Raw genomic sequence first — 27999 nt, 5'->3', positions numbered from 1 at the left:
AAGCCCCGCCTTCCGGAGGCTCCGCCCCTGCGCCGGCGGTTGCTAGGCGGCGGGAAAGCGCCAGCTCCGTGTGGGCCGCACGCGGGGGCGCGAGGAGGGAGGCGCCGCTGCCCGCGCAGCGCTGGGAATCTGCCTTCGCCGCGGTGATTGGACGCCCAGCTGCGTAGGTTGAGAATCCTGTGTGCGGAGGCCGCCAGGCGGGGGCGCTCGTCAGGCCTTGGGCGGCAGCGAAAGCCTTGGAGACGCAAACCGCCGACCTCTGGGGCCTGGATTTACCTCACAAAAGGTTTTTACTTGTGTGGGGGTTTTTTTTGTTTGTTTTTTTCCACTCTGGGCGGGACAGTTTTAAGATTTTAAATTTAAACTGATTTGCCACATCCTTTCATCTCGAAAGACCGTGAAATTTTTTTTTCTTCTTTAAAATACTTAAGCCTCTGTCTCTTACTGGGAATCAACTGTTGTTCCCTTAATACTAATAGAAATAAGTATTAATGGTAATAATTATCTTATTGACAAGAATAGCAACGAGCAACAGCGTTTACTCTATGCCAGGCTTTTACCTAAACTCCATACACATATAGTCTTCTCTTTCCAACTACCCAAGTAAGTGGACACGGTTATTATTCTGCATCTAGTAGATGAAGAAACTGAAGCACAGAGAATAGATACAAGGCCACAGAGAAGGAAAGGGGAAAGTCAGGATCCAAATCTACCTAGTCGAGCTTTAAAGCCTGTGGTCTCACCTCAACAACTGTCACGTTGGCTTATAATGGGGTTGTGTTTCGTATAATATTTCGTTCTGTATTTCACATCTAATCCCATAGCAAGTGTAAGCCCATCAAGGCAGGCATCTAGAAGATTTGGGGGATTTGTGCGGTGCTGTGTCCCTGCCCTCCAGCCGAAGACCACTAGGAACACATCTGTAGTTGAACAAGTTGGGTTTGTTTCTTGCAGCTGCTAGCAAAACGCACACCTTGGGAAACAGTGGGGCATCTCAGTGAGAGAGTGTTAGAAAGATTTATTCTAGGATTTGAGCTTTGGTTGGGTGATTTGGGGGCGGGTTCAAGGAAGCAGGGCTTTGCTCTGGGTTGGGTGGTGGTAGGAAGCCAGGGTTAACACCTAAGCCCAGCTGTGAATGCCAGGCCAGCTCCTGGATATTAAGGACTGCTTTTCTCTTTCTCAAGAGATCAGTGTATTCCAAGCAATCCCCATCCCCATTTCTAAGGAGAAATATTGAGATTCTGAAGGCTCTGCCTCAGTAATGGAATGTCATATGTATATAAAAGTGTGACTTATAAGTGATCAGTTAGGGCAAGAAGTCTTAATTCAGGGAGTATGTGAACTTGGGAAAAAAATTGCAACTTTATTTTCCCAAACCTCTACCTGAACTTTAGCATTTCTTTCAATTATATGTAGGTAACAAACCACAGTAGTATCAGCAGTACCTGTGGCTTTGTCATCAATAGAAAACACAGTATTTTCATATCACATTACAGTCACAGCAAATTTCTTGAAATACTGTTTCTACTTATTACCACTTCACAAGTACAGAGCTCTCATATTATTTAATGCATAAAGAAGACCCATTTCTAGAATTTTGTCTTTGAAAATATTTTGACAATAATTTCAAGATAATTGGAGTCTTTCATAATCCCATATATTTTATATTATGTATTTTAAGAAACATAGTTCTTAGAAGGAGTTTGTCCATAGGGGTCCATGGCACCAAAAGAAAAGATTAAGAGACCCTGGTTTAGTACAAGACACTCAGCAGTGACTAAGAATTTGTGAGCTGCTTCTAAATTGGAGTAATGTGTAAGGGATAGAAAATCAGAGGTGGAATCAGATCACTTATTACACATCCTCTCACTTTACCAGAGAGGGAACTGAGTTACTGAGAGGTTAAGGGACTTGCCCAAAGTCTCACAGCTATTCCATGATAAAACCAGGATGAAAAGTTTTTAGAAAGCATATAAAAACCCTCCACTCTGATGTGCACTGGGGATTCCATGGATAGCAAGCTGCCTCCTGCCTTCAACCAACTTGTTGGAATGATAGCCAAGAAATCAAATTATGGTGCATATGAGAAGTACTGTGAAAGAAAAACATATACAGTATTATGGGACCTTGAAGACAGTAGTGAGTAGTTCTGTAAAAAGGAAAAGATGGAAAACTTCAGAGAAGAGGCATCACTTAGATGGGATCTTGAAGGGCGAATTGATGTTTGCTGGTGGTAGGAAAGTTGTTTCAGGTAGAGGAAATGGCATGGTCATCAGTACAGAGTTGTAAAACACTGACTTTGGCAAGAAATTCTTATTCTCACAGAGTATAGAGAGGCATGCTAGTGGAAAGTTGGTATTTTGAGATTAGAGAGAATGGAGCTAGATTGTGAAAAGACTTGCACACGAGTCTAAGGACTCTGCACTTTAGCTTGGAGGAAATGAGGTGTCCCTGAAAGATTTTAAGTTGAAGAGTGATAAGGTTGGATTATTACTCTGAGAAGTTAACTCCAGCTGCAGGGTGGAGGATGAATAGGCTGGAGACTGGGAGACCAATTAAAAGGCTATGGTAGATCCACTGTCTTTCCTATATACCTCACAATTCTTGTAGCACACAAAGGATGTAAGTAATGCTGAGATCTATGAAACTTTCCTTTTTCAGGGGCTCTGGAATTAGCCTAACAATCATATGGAACTTGAGTCTCATCCAAGCAGTGTAATAACATAGATTATGACCTCAAATGTTTAATTTATATACTTTCAGAGTATTTCATTGTGAGGAAAATGAGTCATTCCCTGAAGATACCAGTTACTGGTGTCCCAAAATCAGATAATCCACTCTTGGGAAAAGGTCACAAAGTACATTTCTCAAATACTGTAAAGACAAAGGAAAAACAACAGTAAGTAGCCATCTTTTGCCTTGTATCATCTTCTACAACTGGACAGTTTCCGTATGATATTTACCCAGCTAACATCCAACACTTCTTGTTTTGTAAATTAGAGGGGTTTTTTGTGTGTTTTAAAATTACTTTTGAATTGAATAATAATTATTATAATTACAGTATATCATAACTGACAAAGCATGTTAACACACATCTCTTTGATCTTAACACAATTTTGTGATGCAGTCTTGTTGCCACATTTTGTAAGTGAGGAAGTAGCAACTGGAAGAAGGTAAGCAATTTGCAGAAAGTTAATAGATGGCATCAGCTACTATTCAAGGGTTTGTTTCCATACTTCAGGACTTTTCTGCTCTACATCTTGTAGTCTGCACTTGGCCAGCTGGCAGCGACACTATACGGGAGTACCTCTCTTTGCATGTAACCCTGTGATGGGTAATGATAGGGTTGTAAGGGGCAGTTCTTGGAGAGTGAGATTCCTACAATCTGCCAGTGCTGGGACATGATCAAAGTAGAATGATGCTCTGACCTCCTGACTGGGATGAGACTGGCTCAAACAAAGATCAGAGAAGGGAATTTCTTTTTCTAGGGCATGGTCATCCGCTCCCAGAAGAACATTGGGCCTCCTGTAACTTCACATATTCTACATTCTATTTTCTTAGCATTTGAACTAGCTGGACAATGTCTTTAAGAACTAACTCTAATGGAATCATTTTAGGTCACAGATGTTTTTAGAAAGTACATTTTTTTGATGATAAAGTTTTACCAGAATTTTTTTTTAATCTCGAGGGAAATATTCTGAAGTATTTCATATCCTCATTCTGACTAGATTCTACAGATGACCAGTTCTAATTACCACATCCAAATGTTCCTCATTAAGTCAGACTTAGGGTGGGGGATGGGGAGGTGCAAGAGGAGGAAGCATAAATTCAGAGTTCCCCAAGATTTTAGGAAAATGAAAACTACTTCACAAATCTTAAGCTCTTTTGTTTCCTCTCAGAAATAAAGATGTTTCGGCTCACGTGATACAGAGAGCTTGGTTATCTCATCTCGACAAAACTGTGTTTCAACTCCTTAAGCATACAATTTGTGCAGCGGTATGTATTTTGCTTTTTGTTTGCTCTGACAGATATAATTACTTATCAAGGTAAAATGTGTGTTAAATAAAGATAGAATATATAGCCTTTTAAAATCTCTGCTCTTTGAATCTAATCATATTGCAGGGGGTTGTGGCATTTCTTCTTTGGTTAACCCTGAATGAATATTTCTGGATTTACTTTTTAAAATTAATTATTTTAACTGGAGGATAATTACTTTATAATATTGTGATGGTTTTTGCCATATGTCAACATGAATCAGCCACAGGTATACATGAATTTACTTTTAAGCTGAGTAACTATTGTTTCTTTTTCTGAAACCAATGTGATTTTTTAAAATTCCATTCCTTATTTGAAGATGTGAGACAGTGATCTTACAACGCTAAAAATCTCTGAATTAAAAGTGCCTGTACCGTCCACTCAGCAGTTTTACTTCTAGGAATCCACTCTACAATATATATATAATTTCATTGGAGTATTGTTATAACAGCAAAGAAAATAAACCCTATAATGTCCATCAATAGGATACTGGTTAAATAAATGTTGATACTTTCATACTGTTAAGCCTTGCAGCCTTGCATATGATTCTGCAATAGAAGGTAGCTAAAATGTCTCATTAGTAAACAAGGCAAGTACAGCACATTATGAATAATATAGTCCTATTTGAATAAAAACAAACCAACAAACAAAAAGGTGCACATCCCCTCACTCCCCAAAGAAACAACTCTGGCAACCCTGGCAGAGTATTAAGCCTTCTTTCATATAGTACCTAATATTCTCCTAATAAAATCACCTGTGATTACAGTAGTCTATAATTAGTAATAGTCACATTAAGGGAATTTTAGCAGTTCTGAAAAAAATGATAAATGCTGAGAAATGTGTACACTTTCTCACCATCTGACCTACAGACCCATTTCTGATGTCAGCAAAAGCAGAATACCTCAAAGAAAACCCATTCAGGTAAACCTGTGACATTTCAGGTCCATTGTCTATTGTCTTCACATGTGGAATGTGTAGTTAATTATCGTAATGCTGGTATGTCATAATTTTAGACTCTTTTAGTAACAGAAAAAAAATTAATTCTTTTTTAATCTGTTAACCTAACACTTCAAGTTACTGTAATACCTTACATTAATAATGCTTTGTCTCTGCTGAACGTCCGGAGCGATACTCGGAGGTGGAACAAGGTGCAGAATGAGTACCTCACAGGACCAGAGTGGCTGCTCCACTAATAGAGAACCCCTTTTGAGGTGTTGTGATGCACGGAGGGACTTGGAGCTTGCTATTGGTGGAGTTCTCCGGGCTGAGCAGCAAATTAAAGATAACTTGCGAGAGGTCAAAGCCCAGATTCACAGCTGCATAAGCCGCCACCTGGAATGCCTTCGAAGCCGTGAGGTGTGGCTGTATGAACAGGTAGATCTCATCTATCAGCTTAAAGAGGAGACACTTCAGCAGCAGGCCCAACAGCTCTACTGGTTACTGGGCCAGTTCAATTGTCTTATTCATCAGCTGGAGTGCACCCAAAACAAAGACCTAGCCAATCAAGTCTCAGCTTGCCTGGAGAGATTAGGCAATCTGACCCTCAAACCTGAAGATTCAACTGCTTTACTCTTTGAAGCTGACATAACTGCCCTGCGCCAGGCAATCACCACATTTGGGTCTCTCAAGACCATTCAAATTCCTGAGCACCTGATGGCTCATGCTAGTTCATCAAATATTGGGTCCTTCTTAGAGAAGAGAGGCTATATCCCATTGCCAGAGCAGAAGTCAGCATCCAGCACCACAGCTGTCCCTCTCAGTGAATGGCTCCTTGGAAGTAAACCTGCCGTTGGTCACCAGGCTCCTTACCTACCCAGCACCAATCTCCAGGACTGGCTCAACCAAAAGCAGACCTTGGAGAATAGTCAGACATCTGCTAGAGCCTGCAGTTTCTTGAATAAAGTCTGGGGCAACCTGAAGGGTTTGGAAAACTGGCTCCAAAACAGTCAGCAACAAGAAGTTTCTGAAAAACCAAGTTACCAAAAGTCTAACAGCTATTCTACTACCAGTTCTTACTCCATTGAAATCGAAAAGGTTGGAGATCTAGAGCCTCTTGATCAAGATGAGATGGATCTCTCTGACTGGCTGGTAACTCCCCAGGAATCCCATAAGCTTGAGAAGCCTGAGAATGGCGGCTGTGAAACCACCAGTGAGAAGTTTAAGCTCTTGTTCCAGGTGTTCCAGGAGTCCTACAATGTGAATGATTGGCTTGTCAAGTCTGATTCCTGTACCAATTGTCAGGGTAACCAGCCCAAAGGTGTGGAGATTGAGAACCTGGGCAATCTGAAATGCCTGAATGACCACTTGGAGGCCAAGAAACCCTTGTCCGCTCCCAGCCTGACTGCTGAGGATTGGCTTGTCCAGAACCATCAAGACCCATATAAAGTAGAGGAGGTCTGCAAAGCCAATGAGCCCTGTACAAGTTTTGCAGAGTGTGTATGTGATGAAAATTGTGAGAAGGAAGCTCTGTGTAAATGGCTTCTGAAGAAAGAAGGAAAGGATAAAAATGGTATGCCTGTGGAACCAAAACCTGAACCTGAGAAACATAAAGATTCGCTGAACATGTGGCTCTCTCCATCCAGAAGAGAGGCAGCAGAACAAGCTAAGGCACCAAAGGCAATGGCTTCTTCTAGAATTGCTGATTCCTTCCAAGTCATCAGGAACAGTCCCTTGTCAGAGTGGCTCATGACCCCCTCACACAAAGAAGGATGTCCCAACAAGGAAGTGCCTCTTATAGAGGACAGGGGTGGCAAACAAAAGCTTACAAGCCCCTTGGCCACTGCCTGGTGTCCCTTTAACACAGCTGACTGGGTCTTGCCAGGAAAGAAGACAGGAAATCTTAGCCAGTTATCCTCAGGAGAGGACAAGTGGCTACTTCGAAAGAAGGCCAAGGAAGTATTACTTAATTTGCCCCTACAGGAGGAACACAACTTTCCCCCAGACCATTACGGCCTCCCAGCAGTTTGTGATCTCTTTGCCTGTATGCAGCTTAAAGTTGATAAAGAAAAGTGGTTGTATCGAACTCCTCTACAGATGTGAAGGAATCAAGTACTAGTCAAGCAAATTTTCTGCAGATTATCACAAATCCATGAGCTGAGTGACTGTGGCTTGCGAAATCATTGTCTCTGGGTCTGATGTAGTTCCTTTCCTCCCCAGTTTTGAACTAATGAAGAGAAATTAGTCATCAAATTATGAACTACTGTGTAAAAGAAAAAGGCGATTTGTTGATGCTGAGGTGATTCAGGTTCCTTCTTACAGAAGTATTAATTCACCCCTACGCTAGAAATGCATCTTAGTGGGTAGGTCTTTCTCATAAGCCTCCATGGATCCTCAGATTGGGTTGTTATTAGAAGTACATTACAACACTGTAGTTTTAAAAATGAAATAGTTCTATAATCAAAGTGTGTTCATGTATTCTAAAGCGAGTAAAATTACTTAAGCTTTTGATTGGCAGTCTTTGGATGCTTCCCTTATTGTGGGTTTTCTTCCATTAATGAATTCTTCTATTTAATTAATATACTATTGTATATCATTAACCTTGCCAATATAGTGTTTTTTTCTTACCAAAACACATATTGAAAGTCTTGGCAATTTTTGACATTTGTCACAAAACATTTTAGCTTAGGTGCCAGATTCTACATTATTTTTCTTCTTTTGAAAGACATTCAGATTTTGCAAGATTGTATTTCCTTCTCTAAATGTTATTATGAAAGAAGAACATCTCTTTCAGAAGGGCTCCATATTGCTTGAAGCCTATATTCAGAGTAGTTCTAGCCTCTTCCAAAATATTCTGAAGAACTACAGGCAGCAGAGCCCCCAGTGCTGACTAATCAAAAAGCAAAGTATGTTGGAAATGTAGTACTTGAACGATTCACTATCCTAAGTGTTATTGGTGCATCCTGTGTAAATGGAAGCTGAACTTGACACCTGGTGCTTTTAACTAGGCATAAATTAAACGTCCGCTCACTGCAAGCATAGCATACCTATACCTCTAATAAAAGTATAATGCAGTGACATTTTAGTGAATAGGAAGTTTTGAACACTTGTGCCTTGGGGTGTTTATTGAAGCTTTATGAAAACTATCGATGTTTCCTTAGTATCCTTAAAGTTATATCCATGCTTTAAAAAAGTTTCTCTGTAGGAGAGAGATGGTATTTATAACCAGGTTTTAAAATTCTCTAAAATGAGACATCTTGACTCCTTTCCACTTTTAAACTATTAAGCCACTCAACTTGCCTGTTACTGGAAATACCTTTAAAGTTTGTGATGTGGTAATCTAGAAAGCCCTTTTGGGGAAACTTCACAGTCCCAGTGTCATTGCCATACAGCTTCACTAGAGTTCTTAACCACAGCTGAAAGGAGCCTATTACTTTTTAGTTCTTCCAGACACCATTCAGAACTTTAAAGGTGGTGGGTAAAAACTTAAGGAGCTTTTCCATTATCTTAGGTTGCAGGAAACTTTGTAGTTGAGGTTTAACACATTGTGTATCCCTAAATTAACATTAATCACTATGCTAATGAGTATGTAAACCATTCTTTTGCATTGATGCATTTTGTACCTCCCTCCATTCATTAAAAGCATAACAGCCAAAAAAAAAAAAAAAATAATGCTTTGTCATTTTAAAAGCCCCATAGTGTACATTTTTATGTGATTGTCATAGGCATAAAGGTTGGGCAGGGTCATAGTGGGGGGAAATGGGGGCTTTAGAATTAAACAGATCTAAGTTTGAGTCCTGGTTTCTCTGCTTACTACTTTTATGCCTTTGAATGGGTTACAGACACTCCCAGAGCCTCAGCATGCTCATCTGTAAAATGGGAATGATAATATTCAAATATTTATGTGTATAAGGTACCTAATGTAGTGTGGTATATAAAAGGCGCTTAAAATCTACTACCATTTCTATTATTATCCTCATTTTACAGTGATTCACTCAACATCAAATACTTATTTAGTACCTGCTGTGTTCCAGGCACTGTACTAGATACTAGGAATGCAATGGTAAAAAAGAAATACATGGCCCCTGCCTTCATGAAGCTTACAATCTAGTAGGAAACACAGACACATTTATAGTTAGTTACAGCACATTGTGAAAAGTGCTGTCTTAGGGAAAGAACAGTGCCTGGGATCCCAAGGAGGTATACATACCCAAACTTGGAGGCCAAAGGGATAAAGTAGTGACTCAAGGTGACACAGATGATAAGTGAGGGAGCCAAGACTAGAACTCAGATCTTTATAATACCAAGTCTGGTGTACTTTCACTTTACCATGCCTCCTGTGTTGTTTTCAGTAAATTGTGCCTGGGCAGGGTACTGTGTTTCATTGATGGCACCATCATCTATTTCAGGAACATCACGTGACACATGAAATTTTGAAGAAAGTGAGCCCTTTAGAGGCTGAGCTTGTTAAAGATCCTTGCATGAAGTGTAAAGTTAGATTCAGGTAATGTTTTTATGCAGATTCATTTCAAGAAGTACTTAGTATGAAGAAATCTTAGAAATTTATTTTCTTAAGTCCTCATAACTTCTCACGTTATAATTACAAATTAAGTGTCTTGTTCTTATTTACATTTATTATGTGAAGAAGCCAAGGCATGACTCTCTCAGGCCAAAAGTTGCCTTGAGAGTAGCTCTCATCTCCTATGATGTGTTCAGTCTGACACACGTATGAGAATAGTTGTGCACACATGTCAAAGTGGGGCTCTTTCATCCTTTGTGATCCGTTTCATTGCTAGTTCTTTTCATGCTCTGGTATAGCCTTTAACCTGCATGTAAGAAACTATGTGAATGATCCTAAGTACAAGAGGGAGAAGTAGCTGAGTCCCAAGTCTGATACCAAATGACTAATTCTGGTCTTTATTTCAGATTTAGTGGCGAAATATTTCCACCTTTCATCGTATTTAAAATTTTTCTTCACACTGAAGGCCATGGTTATAAGTATTTCAGCGGAAAAAAATTTTTAAAGCCATCAAGTGAGGTGATGTTTCATGATGTAGAGTTTGTGTTAATTTAGCTTCTTAACATCTCTCTGATATCTGAATTGCATTCAAAGTATACAGACTACATTATTTCACCATTAAATAGCCCAGCAGGCAGGTAGTATTTTTTAAGCATCATGTTTCAAAGTGTCTTTGCTTATTAGCTAAAAAAAAAAAATATTTGGAATGAAGTACTTGTATAAGGACCTAGAAAATACCCATCAGTTTTCTTTGTACGAAAATTTTGGTTTGTTAATGAATTACAGTGACTTATTGGTCAGGAGTTTTATTATCAATTATATTAATAATGTTTATTGTGTTTGTTATGATAATTTAATTACATTGTTAAATATTTTTATTTTTAATTATGTAGAACATTTGATGCAATTTTGTTTTAATGGTATTTTATCATTGTCTCTTTGATTCTGGTAGCCTGTTTAGAAAAAGTGTGCTAGAGTATTGAAAAGGAACTTTTAAAATATTTATCCTTTTTTACATGAGTTCTTATACTTCTTACTTTCATTTATATTCATCACAATTGTGTCTACAGCATAGGACTCACCTGATCTTGTTAAAATACAGTTTCTGATTCAGTCAACCAGGGATGAAGCCTGAGATTCTGAATTTCTACCCAGTTCCCAGGTGCTGCAACTGCTGCTGATCCATGGACCACATTTTTAAAAAAATATTTATTTCTTTGGCTGCACTGATTCTTAGTTACAGCACTCGGGATCTTGTTGCACCACTGACTCTCTAGTTGTGGCACTCGGGCTTAGTTGCTCCAAGGCATGTGGGATTTTAGTTCTACCCGGGATCAAACCTGTGTCCCCAGCATTGCAAGGCAGATTCTTAAATACTGGACCACCAGGGAAGTCTCTAGACCATATTTTTAATAGCAAGGATCTACAACTTAAGTTTTATTCCTTTGACCCTTATACATGACTATAATTGATTTTTTTAAAAAGTGTACATTCTCATATTTAGCCTTTTATAAACCATATATCAAAGGTTATTTTCTTGTAGACTTGTGGAAATATTTTACATGAAAGGTATGACCCACCTGAAATCATCAGTACTGGCATGTATTCAGAATAAAAGGCCACACACCCTGGCAGTTTCTGACCAGATCCAGCATGTGCAACATTTATTCTCTGCAGAATATTAGAAAAGGAAAAGAGACTGCTTCTCTATGTCTTCTCAGGCAATATCAGAGAAAATTTAGCTTGGCTTCAGAAATGTAGCATAAGGACTAGTGGTTTCATGTGGAATATGGTGTTTCAGAAACATTAATATTTGTTCATTTGTATATCAATAGAATGATTTCAATTGTGAAAGTATGTATTTATTCTCCATTCCAGAGATAAATTCATATCACATATATCTACAGAATAAGCTTATAGTTGTCCCTATAAAATGTCATCAGTTGTTGCTTTTCTGAGGTTATATAATGGGGTTTTTTTAGGAACTTATGTTTTCCTAAGACAGTTCCTAGCAGACCCTGCTATGCCCAGGCTACTGCAAATGAGAAGCTTGAGTCTATGACTGGAAAGCACTGTGCATATATTACAAGGCATTAAAAATGCTGTACAGTAACTTAAATTTATTTTAATTACAAAGTAACTGTTGAAAAAAAGGAAATAGCACAGAGATTTCTTTTTTCTTTTTTTTTTAATTTATTTTTTTCCCAATTTTTTTATTAGTTGGAGGCTAATTACTTTACAATATTGTAGTGGTTTTTGCCATACATTGACATGAATCAGCCATGGATTTACATGTGTTCCCCATCCTGAGCCCCCCTCCTACCTCCCTCCCCATTCCATCCTTCTGGGTCATCCCAGTGCACCAGCCCTGAGCACTTGTCTCATGCATCCAACCTGGACTGGCGATCTGGTTCACACTTGATAATATACATGTTTCGATGCTGTTCTCTCAGATCATCCCACCCTCACCTTCTCCCATAGAGTCCAAAAGTCTGTTCTATACATCTGTGTCTCTCTTTCTGTCTTGCATATAGGGTTATCGTTACCATCTTTCTAAATTCCATATATATGTGTTAGTATACTGTACTGGTGTTTATCTTTCTGGCTTACTTCACTCTGTATAATGGGCTCCAGTTTTATCCATCTCATTAGAACTGATTCAAATGTATTCTTTTTAATGGCTGAGTAATATTCCATTGTGTATATGTACCACAGCTTCCTTATCCATTCATCTGCTGATGGGCATCTAGGTTGTTTCCATGTCCTGGCTATTATAAACAGTGCTGCGATGAACATTGGGGTGCATGTGTCTCTTTCAGATCTGGTTTTCTCGGTGTGTATGCCCAAGAGTGGGATTGCTGGGTGATATGGCAGTTCTTTTTCCAGTTGTTTAAGGAATCTCCACACTGTTCTCCATAGTGGCTGTACTAGTTTGCATTCCCACCAACAGTGTAAGAGGGTTCCCTTTTCTCCACACCCTCTCCAGCATTTATTGCTTGTAGACTTTTGGATAGCAGCCATTCTGACTGGCGTGTAATGGTACCTCATTGAGGTTTTGATTTGCATTTCTCTGATAATGAGTGATGTTGAGCATCTTTTCATGTGTTTGTTAGCCATCTGTATGTCTTCTTTGGAGAAATGTCTGTTTAGATCTTTGGCCCATTTTTTGATTGGGTCATTTATTTTTCTGGAATTGAGCTGCAAGAGTTGCTTGTATATTTTTTAGATTAATCCTTTGTCCGTTGCTTCATTTGCTATTATTTTCTCCCATTCTGAAGGCTGTCTTTTCACCTTGCTTATAGTTTCCTTCGTTGTGCAAAAGCTTTTAAGTTTACTTAGGTCCCATTTGTTTATTTTTGCTTTTATTTCCAATATTCTGGGAGGTGGGTCATAGAGGATCTTGCTGTGATTTATGTCGGAGAGTGTTTTGCCTATATTCTCCTCTAGGAGTTTTGTAGTTTCTGGTCTTACATTTAGATCTTTAATCCATTTTGAGTTTATTTTTGTGTATGGTGTTAGAAAGTATTCTAGTTTCATTCTTTTACAAGTGGTTGACTAGTTTTACCAGCACCACCTGTTAAAGAGGTTGTCTTTTTTCCATTGTATATCCTTGCCTCCTTTGTTGAAGATAAGGTGTCCGTAGGTACGTGGGTTTTTCTCTGGGCTTTCTATTCTGTTCCATTGATCTATATTTCTGTCTTTGTGCCAGTACCATACTGTCTTGATGACTGTGGCTTTGTAGTAGAGCCTGAAGTCAGGTAGGTTGATTCCTCCAGTTCCATTCTTCTTTCTCAAGATTGCTTTGACTATTTGAGGTTTTTTGTATTTCCATACAAATTGTGAAATTATTTGTTCTAGTTCTGTGAAGAATATCATTGGGAGCTTGATAGGGATTGCATTGAATCTATAGATTGCTTTGGGTAGTATAGTCATTTTCACAATATTGATTCTTCCAATCCATGAACACAGTATATTTCTCCATCTATTTGTGTTCTCTTTGATTTCTTTCATCAGTGTTTTATAGTTTTCTATGTATAGGTCTTTCGTTTCTTTAGGTAGATATACTCCCAAGTATTTTCTTCTTTTTGTTGCAATGGTGAATGGTATTGTTTCCTTAAGTTCTCTTTCTGTTTTCTTATTGTTAGTGTATAGGAATGCAAGGGATTTCTGCGTGTTAATTTTATATCCTACAACTTTACTATATTCATTGATTAGCTCTAGTAATTTTCTGGTAGAGTCTTTAGGGTTTTCTATGTAGAGAATCATATCATCTGCAAACAGTGAGAGTTTCACTTCTTCTTTTCCTATCTGGATTCCTTTTACTTCTTTTTCTGCTCTGACTGCTGTGGCCAACACTTCCAAAACTATGTTGAATAGTAGTGATGAGAGTGGGCACCCTTGTCTTGTTCCTGATTTTAGGGGAAATGCTTTCAATTTTTCACCATTGAGGATAATGTTTGCTGTGGGTTTGTCATATATAGCTTTTATTATGTTGAGGTTTGTTCCTTCTATTCCTGCTTTCTGGAGAGTTTTTATCATAAATGGGTGTTGAATTTTGTCAAAGGCTTTTTCTGTATCTATTGAGATAATCATATGGTTTTTATCTTTCAATTTGTTAATGTGGTGTATTACGTTGATTGATTTGTGGACATTAAAGAATCCTTACATTCCTGGGATAAAGCCTACTTGGTCATGATGTATAATCTTTTTAATATGTTTTTGGATTCTGTTTGCTAGAATTTTGTTAAGGATTTTTGCATCTATGTTCATCAGTGATATTGGCCTGTAGTTTTCTTTTTTTGTGGCATCTTTGTCTGGTTTTGGCATTAGGGTGATGGTGGCCTCATAGAATGAGTTTGGAAGCTTACCTTCATCTGCAATTTTCTGGAAGAGTTTGAGTAAGATAGGTGTTAGCTCTTCTCTAAATTTTTGGTAGAATTCACCTGTGAAGCCATCTGGTCCTGGGCTTTTGTTTGCTGGAAGATTTCTGATTACAATTTCGATTTCCTTGCTTGTGATGGGTCTGTTAAGATCTTCTATTTCTTCCTGGTTCAGTTTTGGAAAGTTATACTTTTCTAAGAATTTGTCCATTTCTTCCAAGTTGTCCATTTTATTGGCATAGAGCTTCTGATAGTAGTCTCTTACGATCCTTTGTATTTCAGTGTTGTCTGTTGTGATCTCTCCATTTTCATTTCTAATTTTGTTGATTTGGTTCTTCTCCCTTTGTTTCTTAATGAGTCTTGCTAACAGTTTGTCAATTTTGTTTACCTTTTCAAAAAACCAGCTTTTAGCTTTGTTGATTTTTGCTATGGTCTCTTTTGTTCCTTTTGCATTTATTTCTGCCCTAATTTTTAAGATTTCTTTCCTTCTACGAACCCCGGGGTTCTTCATTTCTTCCTTCTCTAGTTGCTTTAGGTGTAGAGTTAGGTTATTTATTTGACTTTTTTCTTGTTTCTTGAGGTAAGCCTGTAATGCTCTGAACCTTCCCCTTAGCGCTGCTTTTACAGTGTCCCATAGGTTTTGGGTTGTTGTGTTTTCATTTTCATTCATTTCTATGCATATTTTGATTTCTTTTTTGATTTCTTCTATGATTTGTTGGTTATTCAGAAGCGTGTTATTTAGCCTCCATATGTTGGAATTTTTAATAGTTTTTTTTCCTGTAATTGAGATCTAATCTTACTGCACTGTGGTCAGAAAAGATGACTGGAATGATTTCAGTTTTTTTGAATTTACCAAGGCTAGACTTATGGTCCAGGATGTGATCTATTCTGGAGAAGGTTCCGTGTGCACTTGAGAAAAAGGTGAAATTGCTTGTTTTGGGGTGAAATGACCTATAGATATCAATTAGGTCTAGCTGGTCCATTGTGTCATTTAAAGGTTGTGTTTCCTTGTTAATTTTCTGTTTAGTTGATCTATCCATAGGTGTGAGTGGGGTATTAAAGTCTCCCACTATTATTGTGTTACTATTAATTTCCCCTTTCATACTCGTTAGCATTTGCCTTATGTATTGCAGTGCTCCTATGTTGGGTGCATATATATTTATAATTGTATCTTCTTCTTGGATTGATCCTTTGATCAGTATGTAGCAGAGATTTCTTTAAAAAGGAAAATATACCTTTCTTCTGCAGCTTTCATTTACCTGGGATGATCACTGTTAATTGTTGTGTATCCTTCATTTTTTCCATAAAAAATATAAATATATTGCTAAAATATTTGTTCTTATTTTTAAATGAGATTATACTTTTCAGCTTTTTTCACTAAGTATTATAAAGGCTTGTAAATGTTCAGAACATATCCAACTTGAAAAGAACAGTTTAGGGTTCCTTTTACCCTTTAGTTCAGCTTCAAAAGAAACTCTGGCACTATTTGGATTCATAGTTAATAGAAAACCTGTAGAAATGGAAATTTCAGTGACTCTAAGGTCACTGAATTATTTTGCTCTTTGAATGTATAATAGACACTATGTCTTGAGCAAACTGCTGCAACTTTATTAAGTTTATTTCTTAATGTAAAAGAAGTCAGTTTTAGTCCATTCAGATGTTTAATCTAAGTTCATTTATGAAGGAGGGGAGTTTCACCAATTCTTTTTTGTTGTTCCATCTTTCCCCTCGTTCTTATATCCATTTCTAGTTTCATTTCCTTATGATTTTCCAACAGCCTTTCTCATGTATTTACAAACACACTGTCACACACAAAAGCAAAAACAAGTGAAAGGATATAGAATAGCCTAAACTACTTTAGAGAAAAAAAACAAAATTAGACAATTTACCCTGCCTGATTTCAAGACTTAAAACACTACAGCAATCCTGACGCTATAATGATGGCAAAAAGACAGACATGTAGATCAATGAAACAGAAAAGATAATTCAAAAACAGACCCACACATATATAATCAGTTGATTTTTATCAAAGGTTTGAAGGCAGTTTAAATGGTGCCAGAACAATTGAATAGTCATATGTATAAAAGTGATCTAATTTCATTTATCTACTTCAATGATCTATTTCTAGAGCAATGCTTATCTACACAGGGTTGTCATATAGTAGTCCACCAACTATATTTAGAATATTCTAAAGCCTTGCTACTCAAAATGTGGTCTGCAAACAAAGGAAACTATACAGAAACCGAAAACAGCTTTTAAAACTAAATATAAAATAAAGTGTGATCTGCAAACCTGCAGCAATGGCATTCCCTGGAGCTTATTAGAAGTGCAGGCTCTCAGGCCCCACCTCACAGCCACTGAATCAACAAGTGCATTTTAACAGGACCCCCAGGTGATTCTAGGCACAATATAGTTTGACAAGCACTGTCATAAAGGTGCCCTCCCCCATGACCTAGACACCTCTGGGTAGTTGACAATTCCTTAACATCCAGCAATTGTTAAATTGAAAATCCCTGTTCTTTTTGAGAATTGAATGTTTATGTAAAAGGGAAAAACATCATTAATAATAGCTGCCCTTATTGAGCACCATCAAGTATGATGTTAAACATTTTAAGCACATTATCATTTAATTCTCATAAATTCTAGAATGTAGATTCTGTTACTGTCTTCATTTTTTAAAAGATTAAGTAACTTGCCTAAGGTCTCACAACTACAAAGTGAAGGAACTGACATCAAGACCAAGTGAACCTGACTCCAGAGCCGTGTTCTTAACCACTTCTGAGTCAGGAACCCTACTAAATATGTTTTCTTATGTGGCCCCCTGACAACTCTGATGAGGTATGTGTCATTCCCATTTTTCCTGTGTGGAAGCTGGAACTTGGAGAGGCTTGTCAGAGCCAGAACTGAGACTTGAACACTTCATATTTCCACCATACTGTGCACACTTCAGGGTTGAAACAGTGTTCCACCATACTGTGCACACTTTGGGGTTGAAACAGTGTTCCACCGTACTGTGCACACTTCGGGGTAGAAACAATGTTAGTAGTGATGGTGGCTTTATTAATTCTGAGCTTATATAGAATTGAACTTTTCTAAACCAAGATACCCTGTTCCTGAGCATTTATTACTACCTTCATGAGTGAGAATTTCCAGCCAGGGAGAGAAGTGACTTGAGATATGAGGGTAACTTAACAAGCCCAACTGTAGATCTTGGCAAGCAAGTAGCCACAAGGTTGTGGGGGCTTCTGGACCACAGCTATGCTAGCTACCAGGAGAGGTATCAAATTTAGAGATGCCCCCCTCTGACCTGGGCTTCCCTGGTAGCTCAGTGGTAAAGAATCTGCCTGCCAATGCAGGAGACTCGAGTTCAGTCCCTGGGTCGGGAAGATCCCCTGGAGAAGGAAATGGCAACCCACTGCAGTATTCTTGCCTGGGAAATCCCTTGGACAGAGAAGCCTGGCGGGCTACAGTCCATGGGGTCCCAAAAGAGTCGGACACAATTTAGGGATTAAAAAACAACAAAAACAACTGCCCTCTGACCCTTTGAGTCACCCACTAAGAATGGAACCTGTCTCTAGAATTCTAGTCTTGATTGGCTGCTCTTATGGAATCCTTACCTAGTTTTATCCCTTTCTTTTCTCTTTTCTTCCTTTTCTCTTCATTCCCATCCCTTCCTACCCAGAAGGACTTTCTGAACTTGGCCATAGACAGCCAATGTCTGAGAAAGAACATCTTGGCCACTGGAGGGCAAACTTTTTTCAAACCCCTGACACAGCTGGGCAACAAGCCTGCCCTGTGCTGCCAGGTGCCGGGGTTTTTTGGCTGAGAGACTGGAATGGGCTTGACACACCTGAGCCACACAGCTGAGCTGCCGTATGAATAAGGAAACTGGGGCTTGGAGAGGTTGGTGGTGGTGGCTGAGTGGAGTAGAGTAGGGAGGAGCTGACAAGAAATACTTTTTCTCTCTTTTTAAAATATGTGTTTACTTATTTGACTGCACTGGGTTTTAGTTGTGACATGTGGGATCTAGTTCCCTGACCAGGGATTGAACCTGAGCCCCCTGCTTTGGGAGCACAGAATCTTAGCCAGGGAAGTCCCAGAAATACCTTTTCTAAGTAACCCGAGCTAAAGTAAAATATATTTATATCTACTGAAGAAATTCTCAAGGCAGAAATTATATGGTTTTCAGACCTGTTCAGTGTACAACTATTTGCTTTTACCTTTAGTGTCGTTGTGGGGATGAGAATTAGAACCCACAGGAAACTGCAAGAAAGCATAATGGAGATACGTGCCAATATACTGCCTTTTCTTTAGATGCATAGTATTTAAGGAAACTAATGAAAGGGAAAACAAAAATGATCTGCCTAAAGGAAGGTTCCATCACATTTTTAGTAAACTGTTTCTATGCCTTTGATTTGGTGCATTTGGAATCAAACTACAACCATTTGAATATTTTCTTTCATTTTCCCCATGTGTCTGTGTTCTACGCTTTGCAATTTAAATAAAGAAATACATAGGAAATATTCTGGATAACAAAAATGAGAATGGGAATAAGAAATACATTAAGGCTTCCTGTTATTTTGTGTAAGTAAAAAGAACAGAGATTCTGAGTTTCAATCCTGTCTCTATTCTATAGCCTAATAACAGCATTAAAACAGAGTTCCCATACTTTCACAGTATCACATTCTGAGATACAAAGGAAAAAAGAAACTGATCTGGAATCTAACGATGCTTGAATTTTCATCTATGCCACTCTCCCTTCACATAAGCATAATCTCTGTGGCCAGAAGCATGGATATGTAATATAAATATGTATTAGAAGAGTCAGCACATACTTATGGCGGGGTAGGGAGGAGGGTGGAGAGCGCTGAAGTCTCTCTTCACAGTCTATGTATAGCTCTTAGCACAGGACAGGTATACATGAAAGGGTATGAAGCAAATATGGCTAAACAGGATTTGAGCCTCCATGTTTTCTGTGATTCTTCTGTCTCTGCACTCTCAGGTCTTTCCTTGAGTACAAAATGTTGACATTTGGGAGAGGAAAAAACCCTTTGTTTGCTGCTCTTTTGCTACCGAGAAGAGCCTGAAGGAGAGGGAGGTCTGAGCACTCTGAAGCGTATATATTTCCATTTGGGGGCGACGTATTAACTACCACATAAAAGAGAGCTGGCCCCGGTACCTTTCATTGCGGTTCCTAGGGCAACCTGTTTAATAACCAGATAGGCTTTCTCTGCATTGACAGCATGAATGACGTTAGAGGTTTGTTTTGCTTTTTAAAGGAAAATAATGTTTTTTTAAGGGGGAAAAACAGATTTTAAAAAAAAGACTGGTCCTCTGGGGATTGAAGACTCTGCTACTCCTCTCGCTGCATTTGAAAACTATGTAGATATGGTTATGGAAACAGATTTTAAGTGGTTTAAAAATCTACATAATCTTTTCTTTGTAAATACAGTCTTTTTATTGAACAGCAAGTTACTAGAAGGAACAATATTTGATGGATTTGTCTCAAAAATATGTAAAATGTGTGCTGATAGTTATTGCTATTATACTAGTATTTTAAAAGTAAATCTTTTCTCTTTATAGGCTGAGGCTGATGCTTACAAAATAATGGGGGAAAAGAAATTTTATCATCAAATTAAGGAAGATGAACGTCTTTTCCAGAAGTTCAAAATAACTGATGACAAAGATATTGTCACCCTGAAAGATTACATGCAAGTAAGAAATTTAGATTTGGATATTGAAAACAAACAACAGCAAAATAAGCCTTGTGACCCTATCTTTCAGGAAGAATCATACATTAGTTTATTGTGGTAAAATACACACAATATAAAATGTGCTATTTTATTTTTTTCAGATTTGTTATTATTTTATTTTTATACAAGAAAGGATAATAACAAAAAATAAATAGTTGCATAATCTCACCAGGCAGATAACCCAATAGATACTTTTTTAAAATAGTCATGTCATGTATAGAAGTTACAGGCTTCACTTACCACCGTAGACTTTTCTCCAAATGCAAAATGTGCTATTTTAAAGTGTACTATTCAATGGCATTAAGTACAATCATAGTGTAGTGCAAACATTATTACCATCTAGTTTAAGAATCTTTTTGTCACCCCAAAGGAAATCTCACATGCAATAAGTGAATTCCCCCATCCCCCCTGCACTCCAGCCCCTACCAACCACTAATCTGCTTTCCATCTCTCTGAATTTGCCTATTCTGAATGTTTCATATTAATGGAATCATATAATATGTGGCTTATTGTGTCTGGGGAGTAATAGCTAAGGAATGTGGGGTTTCTTTTGGGAGTGATGGAAATATTTTGGAATTAGTAGTGATATATATCATAAATTTACTACACACTCTGAATTTTATACTTTAAAATGGTAAATTTTATGTGAATTTTTATCTCAGTACAAAAAATTGAAAAATAAAAAATAAATGCATGGTGCTAAAAAGAGTACATGATGGAGATTTGACCTAGTAAGGAAGGGATCTATTATTGTTTGGGTGCTTTCTGCTACAAGTAACAGAATATCTGCAACCACAAGAGGCTTAAACAATGAAGGACATTTATTTTCCCACTTTAGAATGTCCCTGGACAGGAGCATCATGGAATAGCTAGTGCCACAACTCCAGGATATCAGGGTTCTTAGCCAGCTTCTCTGCAGTCCTTTCAGCTTCCTTCACACAGTGACAAAATGACTAGCACATTCTCAACTATACTCAAAGGCAGGAAGAAGACTCAGCATCTTTTCCTCTTTATCTCATGAAGAAAAATCTTTCCCAGAATCCCCCAGCAAACTTCTTCTCAGATCTTCTTAGTCAGAACTGGATCACATGCTCCCCCTAAACCAATCACTGTAAAGGGAAATGGGATCATTTTCCCATAATTGATGTAGGACAATCACGGTTCATATGCTGGGGCCTTCCTTCCCAGAGCTTATGTCTGTTCTGTACGTCAAAAATAAATAAATAAATAAACCAGGGCTCCTTAAGTAAGGGAGTTGGGGAATGGTTGATAGGCAGGCAATCAACAATGTGTCACAGCCTCAAGGTGGTGCACCCCAGGCAAGGCTCTGTGGTAGGATGAACTGCTGTGCCTGAAAAAGAGTTTGTGGGCCTGGAGAAGGGAGGACACAGAAGGTGTGAAGGGCTGTCAGCCTGGAGGGCTGGCAAAAGATCATCATACAGGGCTTTTGACCATAGTAAGGTGTTTATTTTTTTCCTTGATTCTGTATGCAGTGAGAAGCTGGTACAGTATCTTGGGAAATGAGGTGATCTAATCTAATACTTGAAGAGATCTGTCTGGCTGCAATGTAGATAAGGAATTAGAGGACAGCAAGAACTGTCTCCTTGTTTGGAGGTTCCTGCAGTAATTTAGGAGAGATGGTAGTCTCTTGGTTTAGGGCAGTGAAGCTGGTGATGCAGAAGATAATTAGACAATAGAAGCAGTGGGCCTTGGGAACAGAGAAGTAAGCTAAAAGAAGGTGTCCAAGATGGCTCCTAGGTTTCTGGTTTGCATAACTGGTCTGACAGCAGTGCTGAATCAGGGAACTTAAACTAGAAACCTGAATAGTAATAATAGCAAATGCTGATGTAATACTAACTCCTATTCTCATAAGAACCCTAAGAATTAGATACTATTATAACCCCTGTTTTATAAGTTTTAAAGAAACAAGGGATCCCAAAATTCTAGCTAGGAATAATAATAGTAGTAATATATGGCCTTAACTATTCACTCAGTTGCTTCCATGTGAAACATGAAATTAATGCAGTGCTTTAGAGACTCCCAGTTGTGTTTTCTTTCTTTTAGAGCCCTAACCTAGAAGATTAGAGAACTGAACCAGGGAAGAAGTAGAGCTTGGGGATGTCAACTATCTTTGTGAATGATGTGGGTCACATACTTGCAGATTGTGACTATGCCAAGGACTGGTGTCACAGAAAGAAGTTCCCAGATAGACATTGAAAGAAATATGATGATTGCTGGCATTTATTGAGCCCTTTATGGACACAGCCTTGTTTCTAGCTCTTTAAATACATATTATCTCCTTTAACCTTCAAGTTTGTAAATTTTGTGACCCTTTAAAAGATGAGAAAAATGGAGCTTAATGAGATTTTTTAAAACTTGCCCAAGGTCATATAGTTAATAAGTACAGAGCAAATCATTGACAGGTCTGAGATGTTTACCCATTTTGCCATTCCACTCTCAGGAAATAAAATGTACAGGCAGTCCTCACTTTGCATGGTAGTACAGGGTCATAAAAATGACCATGAAAGCTGAAACCATGCAGACCAAACTTAATCATCAATGGGAAAAATCGTGATTGTTCTGTGCCTTTAAAAAAAACCTTATCAAAACATTAAAAACTCCCTTACTCTATGTTATAATTATATAGGAAAATGAAAAAAGCAAAGCATTTATTTAGTACACTATAATTTAAAACATTAGAAACACTCGGAATTTAAAGTGTTTTACTTCTTTGTAAAAAGCTTATCATTTAAAATATACTAAAAACCATTGAATTATAAGAGATGTGACTCTCAAAAAACCTGTAAAAAAGCTAGTTTATCAAGAGTAATTTAAACAGTGCTTGCCGCCTTATTCTCATATAATTTACAATAAGGAGTGAGCATCTTCTCTATGCCCTGGAAAATTGTCATACTCCTGAGTTTGCATCACCTGCCAACATTTTACCCCTTGTACTTTTTTTCTCCACCTGGCTTGCAGGGTCTTAGTTCCCTGACAAGGGATCAAAACCAGCTTCCTGGTAGTGAGAGCACTAGGTCTTAACTAGTGGGCTACCAGGGAATTCCCTATACTCTGTACTTGAAGTGTTCTGAAATATATCAGGGCTCCTTTAATATGAAGTTTCTTTTTTGCCAACATTACTTCCTGTAAGAAAACTTTACCCTTTCCATCATTGCCATTTTCCCCACCTGTGTTGATAAGTTCACTTTCACTAAGTCCCTCTAGCAGCCTAGCTGCAGTCTCCTGCATGATGAAAGTATCAACATCTCCATGGTCACCTGTTTCTTCTAGAACTCTGTTTACATTTAATTTGAATTTCACTTCCAGCTTTACCACTTTTTGTTTCTTTGTTGGACTTTTCCCTCTTTTGATTATCTTTATTGGTAAAATGTTGCATGGGTTTATCACTGGGAGACAAAGAGACAGCACAGTTACATACTTTGCTGTCTGTGTGTGAACTAAAAAGCAGATCCACAGTGTCCAATCACTGACACACTTTGAAAGAAGTGACATGATTTGTCGTCTACCACCACGCACACCTATTATTTCTGTAGTAATCTACGCATTGAAGAGCTAGCAACAGAGTTTGTACTTTATGCATTTAATTCAGCTATACTGTGGTAGGTGAAATTTGAACTGTGTTGTTGAAGGACTGAACTTATTTTGCTCAATAGTGGTAATTGGGATTTTTACAAGCCTAAATGGTGCAAAGGGAGGACTTCTTGTATGTGTGTGAGTTAGAGAATGCAAGAGAGAGAGGGGGTGTGTGTGTATCAGAGAGAGAGATACCCTAAATGCCTAGCATAGTAGTTTCTCCTGCCCTGTCCTGTCTCTTAAATGAACATTTATAAGGTTGAATTGATTATATATACATTTTAAATTCCTAATGTAATACTTTAAATGTAAAAAAAGAAAAGTGGAATTTCTACAAATACTCCACATGAAAATAGTGAAATTCACCACTTAGCACCAGAGGTGAACTAATTATTTCTCGAAAGGTTTGTGCTTTCAGTGCAAGCACGTCATGAACAAGCATTGCCAGATATGTAGATCATACCACTATTTTCAATTTTATCTGAGTTATATTTACCTTAAAGATTTAGTGTTTATGCATTAAATAAATATTCAGTGAGTGTTGTGCACAATGCCATGTGACAGGGATCCTGCCTTGTCACAGCAGGGGAGCTAAAACATACACAGGTAGCTAGAACATCAAGTAGTCAGTAATAAGAGCATAGAAGAGTGATCTCAATACAGTCCAGAGATGGGGTCAGGGAATGCTTTTTGGATGAAGTAGCCAATCATGCTTGGTTGTTTTTCATATAGTATTCCAGTCATCTGGATGAGATCCCTGCATCTTCTGGTGGCAGAAATAATCATTGGCGAAGATTAAGCCTCGAAAACATTCCCAGGACAATGATAATGTATGACATAGTTGATTATGCCGAGTCTGGAATAATCTCAAACCGTCTAAAAAAAGAGATGAAGTATCTATTACAAAGACCAAAAACAGAAGAGATGCATCAGCACCAGCTACAGATTGTTTCTGAAGTTAGGTAAAAGTGGTACTTCACTGGAGTTACAGTACTAGGGGAATTTCTGGAAATGTTCACATTCTGCCAAATGGCTCAGGAAAGATAATAACAGAGCATGTGAGAAAAAAATGGGTTGGGGCAGATTGCTCAAATTTTATGCAACTTTGTAAACAGAGCACTAGCAAAAAGAACATTTGGTACCTGGGGAGATAACTTGTACCACCAGACAGGCCACCAGAGAAAATATCAAAAATGTAGAGTGAAAATACTGGTGACCCTTTAATTAGAGGAAGTAGTGGGCACTGAGAGAGTACAGATGGAAGTGGAGCGCTGGACCAATGTGGTGACCTTTTAAGTAGAGATGAGAAGCAGTGTGACCTGCCACAAACCAGGAACCACGCAAGGCAGAAAGTAGGGTGGAGGGCAGTAAGGGTAGATTGTGTGTTTGGGGGGCTCTCTGGGGAGAGAGTGCTAGGTGCCAGTGTTAGTGTTATTTTCATAAATACAACCAAAAGGGCTCTCATTGCACATGCTGCACAGAGGAAAACATTTTCCTTTTCTGCTGAAGGTTATAATTCTAGTCTTGCTATTCTGGCTCCCTTTGCAGAGGATAAATTGCATATAAATTGCAGTGACATTATTCCCTTCTTTACCAATAACATGTGAGCCAGTTCACATTATAGAAAAACATGTCGTAGCAAAATAGACTGTATTATGATCTGAAACAACATGGACAGACTATGACTACACCAATTATATTCTTTTTTTCTTTCCATTACCAAATCTCACCTAGCCCATCTTGTTTACAAATTAAGCTTTTTTTCTTATGAAAAAGAAAATAATAAGATTGAAGAGGACCTGTTGGTAGTCTCTTTTCACACAGCCATATTTGAAATGAAAAATACTGCTTCAGTACATGAAAAGACACTGGTGACCCACTGTCAGGCAAACACATTGGGTTTTTTCCAGGAGTAGAGATGAGTGGGTGTTGACCCAATAACATGATTTATCCCATTTATTTTATGATCAAGGCTATACATTTGCCAGACAGATGGCCTAGTGTAGGGTGCAGTCTGTCATCATGAAATAGATTTTCTCTAACTTATCCATATAAGCATTCAATAGAGGACTTAACCCTATTACCACCAAGGTCAAATAAATGATGTAATTTTCTCTGCCACCATATATAACTGTAGGCTCCCTGCTATTTAGACTCATGCTACTGATTATCCAAGAATGAGTCACTTAAAAAGCCAAATAAGTAGCCAAATTCTAAATCAACTGAAGAGGGGAAAGTACTTTCATAAAAACTCCTTTGAATGCAGTCTTAGTTTGGGATCTCCCAGAAGCAAACCCTGAGGTAAGGATTTGAGTATGAGTAGTTTATTTCGGAGGTGATCCCAGGAACTGTTGATGAGAGGGAGTGTTGTGCTAAGTCACTTCAAGGGGTAGAGAAGTGAAACAGGGAAGGGCCAGCAACCAAAACAGTGTGTGTTAGCAAGCAAGTTGTTACTGTGGGTAACGAGCTTTAATCCTTCCTGGGAATGAACTAGCCAGTGTAGAACATGCAACTCAAGTTATCGCACTGAGGGGAAGGGAGTTGGGATATTTATACACCAACACCCATCAGTCACTGGTGAAGGGTAACTTAGGAGGAGAGGTATTAATTCTGGGACACTTTCCCTGCACATGGGCTCTTGTTTTCATAAGAAAGCTCTCAGAGTAAATGAAGCCAATGCTGACAGTTGGTAGTTGGGTATATGTGTCCTATGGCCAAGGGAACTAAGAGCATGGCACCAACCATGTCTGGTTCCAACACTGATATAAACAACTTGTAAGCCATTATGAAATCTAATACTTGTTGGTGTTCATATATAGTGTATATTTTTAAAAGAGTCAAGTGGCTATTACATGGTGTTTTCCAGGAAAACTGATTTTAAATTGATACCACATTTTGTAATTTTCATTATCATCATCATAAACGTCTATACACCTTCATGGGCTTCCCTGGTGGCTCAGCAGTAAAGAATCTGCCTGCAGTGCAGGAGACTCGGATTTGATCCCTGGGTCTGGAAGATCCCCTGGAGGAGGGCATGGCAACCCATTCTAGTACTCCTGCCTAGAGAATCCCGTAGACAGAGGAGCCTGGCAGGCTGCTGTCCATAGGGTCGCAGAGTCGGACATGAATGAAGCGACTAAGCAGGAACATCAGCATATACCTTCATAAGTGGGAAAGAACTATGCTGTGTAACTCAAACAGAAATTATAACTTTGGCCTAAATACTTACATGCAATATTGCTCCAAGCACTGAGGTTTATGACATAGTCGCTAAAGGGTGCTTTAGTAAAAGTTGGAACTTGTTTTACATGTAAATTTTATTTTGTGCAATTTTTCTGTCTATACTACAAATATTTTCTAGGTCCCCTTTATTCTTATCAAGTCTTCAACCTTTATATCGGCCCTACCAACAGCAAAGTCAAATTAGACATCTGGGTCGTCGATCCAAACAAGCTCTAATAAAAGTTGAAAAAATGAAGAGAGCTTATAAGATGGCTAAAGAAAAAAATGCTTCTGTGGGGTCTGTAAGTTTAACTTGTACTGAATTCATTGTTTTAGACAATATTCAAACTGTAGGTAATTCTACTTCCTTAAGTAGAATTTTCCTAATCTACAAGTTCACGAATGAAACATACATTTGTTATATACTTTAGATGGTATAAAGCTACATTCCTCTTAGTAACACATGTTTTAAAAATTCTTAAATATGAGTAGCTATTCTGATAAATACCAGCCATTTTGGCTCCACATCAGCGTGAGTTGGCAAAAAGCCCAATTGTTTCTGTATATTGACACTGTTGATTCAGCACATCTCTAATGGTGCGTTTCTCAAAATGGAAGTCATTTCTATCTACACTTATTAAGAGCTATAGTGTGGAAAGTCAGCTTCAGTGTACTACATTGCAAGAATATTTTCAATGAACATGTATTCATGTTTCCTTTGTAGTTTTTTAAAAATCTGCTATAAATTTTTTTCAGATGAGGTTAAGTATGAACAGTCAAATATGAAAACATAAAATAGTAGAAACCAACTATAAAACACTTTCCGTTTTTATTTATAATTCTACCTAGGAACCAAAAATGGACATACCAGGTGCAAAGCAGAAAGAGACAGTTGTCCTCTCCACCCCATCTTTTGACATTGTGAAAGTTAAAGAACTCCTGTCAGATGACGAATTGGAAAAAGAGGAAAAGGAATTATTTGCCTGGTGTCAAGACTTGTTTATTAATAACTCTCCATTTTAAAGCACAGCTAATTGACAGAAAACCAACTTATTTAACA

At 38.2% G+C, this 27999-nt stretch overlaps 2 protein-coding genes across 10 annotated transcripts; both read left to right on the top strand.

The window, feature by feature from the left end:
* The first annotated feature begins 4 nt into the window (after nt 1-4).
* On the top strand, nt 5-27999 carry CXHXorf58 (chromosome X CXorf58 homolog). Of its 9 annotated transcripts, none has more exons than XM_043896138.1 (9): nt 7-163; nt 2764-2899; nt 3900-3996; nt 9381-9475; nt 9898-10009; nt 19954-20085; nt 24450-24679; nt 27079-27241; nt 27789-27999. In XM_043896138.1, exons 2-9 carry the CDS (start codon nt 2784-2786, stop codon nt 27960-27962), a joined length of 1119 nt encoding a protein of 372 aa, XP_043752073.1. In that variant the 5' UTR covers nt 7-163; nt 2764-2783; the 3' UTR covers nt 27963-27999. The 9 variants fall into 9 exon arrangements, with proteins under 9 accessions (XP_043752078.1, XP_043752073.1, XP_043752075.1 ...); XM_043896140.1 differs by having other exon boundaries at nt 10-286; nt 24450-24547; XM_043896139.1 differs by having other exon boundaries at nt 11-286; nt 27079-27237.
* Nucleotides 5142-8640, top strand: LOC122689571 (nuclear receptor coactivator 4-like). The gene has a single exon (XM_043896135.1). It carries the CDS (start codon nt 5191-5193, stop codon nt 7072-7074), a length of 1884 nt encoding a protein of 627 aa, XP_043752070.1. The 5' UTR covers nt 5142-5190; the 3' UTR covers nt 7075-8640.

The sequence above is a fragment of the Cervus elaphus genome, chromosome X (genome assembly GCF_910594005.1).
Source record: "Cervus elaphus chromosome X, mCerEla1.1, whole genome shotgun sequence".
Taxonomy (NCBI): Eukaryota; Metazoa; Chordata; class Mammalia; order Artiodactyla; family Cervidae; genus Cervus; species Cervus elaphus.
The sequence above is the reverse complement of the archived record's forward strand: the minus strand, read 5'-3'. Positions and strand labels throughout refer to the sequence as shown.